The 5,421-nt window shown below is 32.0% G+C and overlaps 1 protein-coding gene across 1 annotated transcript; it reads left to right on the plus strand.

Moving 5' to 3' along the window:
- Positions 1–4,266: 4,266 nt before the first annotated feature.
- Positions 4,267–5,193, plus strand: LOC107445626 (general transcription factor II-I repeat domain-containing protein 2A-like). Its single transcript, XM_016060056.1, has one exon. The coding sequence runs from the start codon at positions 4,267–4,269 to the stop codon at positions 5,191–5,193; it is 927 nt and encodes a 308-aa protein (XP_015915542.1).
- Positions 5,194–5,421: the final 228 nt, after the last annotated feature.

Consider the following 5,421-nt stretch of genomic DNA (forward strand, 5'->3'; position numbering starts at 1 on the left):
TTTCAATTTTTTTTTTAGAATTTCCTTAGACTCAAAAAAACATTTTTTATTGCAAATTTAGTAACACAAATATTGAGTGAAACTTTTTAATCTAAAAAGAGCTGTATCCCATTCCCAAAACGTGAGGGGGCTAAAGCCCCCTCTGTCCCCCTCAGTTTTGTGGTACCTGTGTAATATATTTGATTAAGACTGCAAGCAATTAAAACATTAAATTCTAACTTTTTTCAGGTTTTGAAACAAGTCAATTCGTGTGTTAAATTTATATGACAGCTGTTCTTTTTCAGATATGTAGTTGCGTAAAGAAATAACCATTCTCACTTTTTTTTCCAGAAATGAAGCCAAAAATGAAGTTTTATCGCCATCGAAAAGAAGAAAAATAAAGAAATGCTGACACAGATGAAAATTCGTTATCTCTTTGAGAAAGGTGTATTGATTAAAGAAGCTTCTATTCCTTGAGAGAGAAAAAAGAAGGAAAGAGAAATACCAAGCACAAATCGCTAGTTACACATTTTGACTTCATTTGATATGTGTTTTGGAAAATTAATACGTATCTTAAAGATTATTTGTGAATCAAGTTTCAATGTTTAAAGTATTGTTAAATCGATGGTATACGTTGTGTTTGGGTATACTTTGATAAGATGAGGTAATAACAAAAAAATAATTAAATAAATAAATGGAAAAAAATGAAATAAGAACTAAACACGTGAGTGAATTACAAACGAAAATGCGTAAATGGGCATTCTACAGTTACAGTTTAATAAACAAGCACCCAAGTTTTCTTATATTGTGAAATTTCTCTTGTATTAAAATTGGTGATATTTTGAAATATTCAACGTTCAATACCTTCAATTTCTTCACTCGGTGATTTGGAAAAAAGGGTACCAGCTCATGCATTGTCCAAGTCGTCTGATCTGGGTCAAAATTACGTGGTACGGGAGAGTTGGATAAAACGGGATAGTCGGACAAAACGGGATACGTCGCCTAGGGACCAGACTATTGCAGCTATCTAGCGGACGACGACAAAAAGTTGTTATTTGACTGTGATTATATCATTTTAAGTGCGTACCGTCTCGAGATCACTAGTTGATAGAAAGTTGTAGATGTCAGAACTTTTTTACTCCATTTTTTTGCCACTTTCCACATTTACGTGCGTTGTTTTTCACATTGTACTGCCTATATATATAGGATTACAATTCCTGTGAGTATTACATTTGATGAAGCATTTATTAACGAGTATTCTCATGTCTAGTCAATCTAATTTTTCTTTCATGTTCAGGCGGAAGCCATGTTTGTTTTGAAAAGTGTCTGAGTCTGACAAAACGGGATACTTATGAGTTGGATAAAAAGGAATAGAGTTTTTTTTATATCCCGTTTTATCCCCCTATTTATTTGTTGGCCTAATACTTTTACTATATTAATATTATTATATCGAAAGAAAGGTAAAAAAGGCTCGTACAAATACATTGACCCTGGATTGGCCGCAGTGAAAAAGTTGGACAGATAAGAGACAGTATTCAATGCTGAACAAGAAAAAACGCGTGAACAATGCAATGTATTGGTATTGGCTCTAGAAGAGAAATTATTTGGTATAACTCTAATGGACATACGAATGCTAGCATTTGAGTTAGCTGAAAGAAACAATATTAAGCATAATTTTAACACTGGGAAAAAATGGCTGGGAAGTGTTGGTTGTAATCATTTCTTGGCAGGCATGAAGAACTTAGGCTCCGAAATCCAGAACCCACGGGTATGGTCCGAGCAAAAAGGGTTTAATCGCCCTGCAGTTAAGCAGTTTTTTGAACTTTTGAATTCTCTATTAAGTAAACATAGGATTACTCCAAATGATATTTATAATGTTGATGAAACAGGAATTCTAACAGTGCCAGGGTTATATGACAGGGTTATATAATAAAATAAAATGCTTGTGAATTCTCAATGACTCCTAATATTTTCATTTTGTATTGCCTTTTTTAAATCAACTGTATTAATTGATACGCTGCGTTAAGCCTAATATTTTGGACAAAAACTATTCATACGATTAATGCTTCCTCATTCTTGAGAATGAGTACCTATTTTTGAGCGCTCGAAACATGTTGACTTTTATTACGATCTTCATATTTTTTGAGGATAATGAAGTTTCATATCAATTATATCTTTCCGTTTCAGTTTATTATGATTATTCATTAAGCAATGTATACATACAATGTTTGTATTTTGAAATTAGACGTAGGTCAAAGAAAACATTTTTTTAAAACCTACTGAATTAAACTGAACCACATTTTGAATCTACATTTTGATACAAAAATATTTTTTGTTTCAAAAGTCAATGCTAACTTACGTCGTTTTTTTTAAAATGGAACTATAGTTTACAAAATATATTATGCATGATAAAACGTTTAGAGTTTTACTAGTTCTTCATTACTACAGCATCATTCAATACAAAGAGTTTTATTATTTTCCTCCATATGAAGTCTGAGTATTCCAAAGATATTATTCATAAATATTCCACGATATTTGGCAAAGAGCCTAAACAAGAAATGTACTTTAAGAGTACCGAAAAAATAATGTGACGAATTGTTATAGCTTCCGAGGAAAGAATATTTTGTGGCCATAAGTCTTTTATTATAGCCGCAATCTTGATGTTGGAATGTCATCAAATTTCAAACAAAATCGTGATGTTTTGAAACAGACTTGCAAAAATGTACGCATTATTTTAAACTTATTTTTTTAAAAAAATTGTCATTTGATAGTACTTAGATACGACGTGATATGAATAATACAGAAATCAACTGTGTATGGGAGTCTATATTTCTTGTTTATTTATTATATACAGAAAATATATAAAGGGTTATTATAAGATTATAAAATATGCTTGGGATTATAAAATGTGCTGATAAATATGTTATAAAATATGTATCTTTGAGGAACATACCGTTTGATTAAACGGAATTAAATTTTGTCCAAAGGTATAACACATGCGCTGAAGAATGATGTTATAAAGATTGAGCAGCTTTCGCTCTTACAGTTAAAGTTTCCGCTTTTAAAATGGCAACAGCCACGATTCTTCATAGAAGTGTAATCCTTATAGTGAAAAACTTAACAATGAGTTAAAACGATATTTTTAACGCAAGAAATTAGGCCTCTGTAGGCTTTGCGAAAACATCGCTTTTTTGTGACCAAAACGAGAAGAAAAAGTGATAAAACAGTTAAAAAAAAACATAGATAAAATGTTTATACTAGGAAGTTCCGTCCCGTTCTTGTTCCCGTTCTTGTTTCTTGATTCATTTCAGATTTAGTTAGGGTTCGAAATTTTATAGAATTCATCGTTTTTGACATCTGTATGGGTTTAAAAGTTATCTATAAGGCTCTTTAAGATTTATACAAATGTATAACAGACTTCTGCATGCGAGCTTTAGAAACGAAGTTAAGTGTCTATCCTTAAAATATTCTCACATCTCAGGGATTTTCTCGATATTAAAAACTATGCTTAATAATCTAATAGGGTTGCTCTTTGACTCATTTTTTTATTAATACATGAAAGCAAACTGTTTGTTTTATTTTCTTGCAGTGTACAACGAAAACAAAAAGAAATTTCATTTCAGTTATTTATTAAAAGCTTAAGTTGTAAAACTTTGTAATCCAAAAGTCGTAAATACCTCATTACTCGGAGCAAATGTTAAGCACATTATAAATAACATTTAAAGCACTCCTCGTTAAAGACCAAGCGAAGAAGTATATTCAAAGGAAAGAAAAAAAATCAGCAAGGCCAACTTCGTTTCGTTAAAATGACATTAATTATGATAGTTGTTCAAATAAGGATCAAGAGTTGCTAAAAATGTCCGGGATTTACTACTTTGCGAACGTGTAACCCGCCATGACGGAAGTTACAAATCAGATGGAGTCATAATTTCTTCACTTCGCTTCATAGCGAATAGTGTTTACTCTAACTTCCGTTTCACTTGGATCGCTATTAGATTTTCTGTGTTTTTTAGTACTCAGTAAGGCATTTAAAAATTAGTTTATGGTACTTAAACTTCATAAACAAATTTAAGATTAATTTCATTCGAATTACTTAAACTATAGGTTTATGTTCTAAAATCTTATAAAATATGTTAGAAAAACGGTCGTGGCATCGTTGAGGAGAGCAAAGCTATTATTGTCTCCCATGGGCATTACTATTGTGTACATTTTATGCATAATTTTCAATAAAAGTAGAGGCATGCTTTTAGATTAATATTCACCTCAAAATTTTACTGCACTTCTACAATGCAGTTCGACACAAGATATCGCTATAAAGATACCATATCTGCATCTTCTGAAATGTGCACAAGCAATTCAGTTAAACTGCTTATTATTGTTTTCACTTTCTTCAAAGATAAGGCTGCATGCTTGATATTCTCAGCGACTGCGTCGACGTTAAAAGAATATAACATAAAAAGGCATTACGATACAAAACATGAACAACAATATAAAAACTTAACAGGACAACTCCGGATAGATAAGTTTAATCAAATGGAGAAACACTTGGAAAACCTACAGGCTATTTTAAAAAATAAAGCTAGTTTATCAAATATGGCAGTAAAGGCTAGTTTTGTTGTCAGTCAAATACTGGCAAACAAAATGAAACCCTTTGCGGATGGAGAGATGATAAAAGAATGTCTGACTGCCGTTGCAGAAATAGCATTTCCTGATAAAATAAATATTATTTCAAACATTAGTTTATCAAGATTCACAAATGCAAGGAGAATTGAAGACTTGTTCGATAACATAGCAACGCTTCATGAAAGCATTGCAAAATCCGAATACTGTTCTTTGGCACTTGATGAGAGTTGCGATACAGCACAACTGGCTATATTTTTACGTGGTATTAACACCAAATTTAGTATTACCGAAGAATTGTGTTCACTGATTCCAATGCAAGGGACTACATCCGGCAAAGACCTGTACGATGAACTGAAGTCTGTGTTGGAAAATTTTTCAATTTCATTAGAAAAGATTATTGGTATATCGACAGATGGAGCACGAGCAATGTCAAGCATGAAGGTAGGAGTATCGGGAAGGCTATTTCAAGACATTAAGAAGGTCACAGGAAGGGAACTATTCGTTAACCACTGCATAATTCACCAGGAAAAATTGTGTACGAAAAGATTGGGTTTGCCAAATGTCACAGTACCAATATTCATTCGAATTTAGATACAAATTCTTTCGCAACATGACACTGCTAATCGAGGAATACTATAATAAAATGTTTACTGTTTTAAAATGTTCACATCATTTGCAGTAGTAGTCTTCGAACAAAGTTAACAAACCCTTACGCATATATTTCAAGTAGAATAAATGCTGCAAAAAATACTGTCTTATGTTGTTGTTGTTTCTAATCCCCAAGAGGTCTATCCTAATTAGACCAATTCCATAAGTCCA

This window comes from Parasteatoda tepidariorum, chromosome 2 (assembly GCF_043381705.1).
Source record: "Parasteatoda tepidariorum isolate YZ-2023 chromosome 2, CAS_Ptep_4.0, whole genome shotgun sequence".
NCBI lineage: Eukaryota > Metazoa > Arthropoda > Arachnida > Araneae > Theridiidae > Parasteatoda > Parasteatoda tepidariorum.

Bases quoted from the DNA above. Each gene is read 5' to 3' on its own strand.
- LOC107445626 (XM_016060056.1), top strand. From the start codon at position 4,267: ATGCAGTTCGACACAAGATATCGCTATAAAGATACCATATCTGCATCT.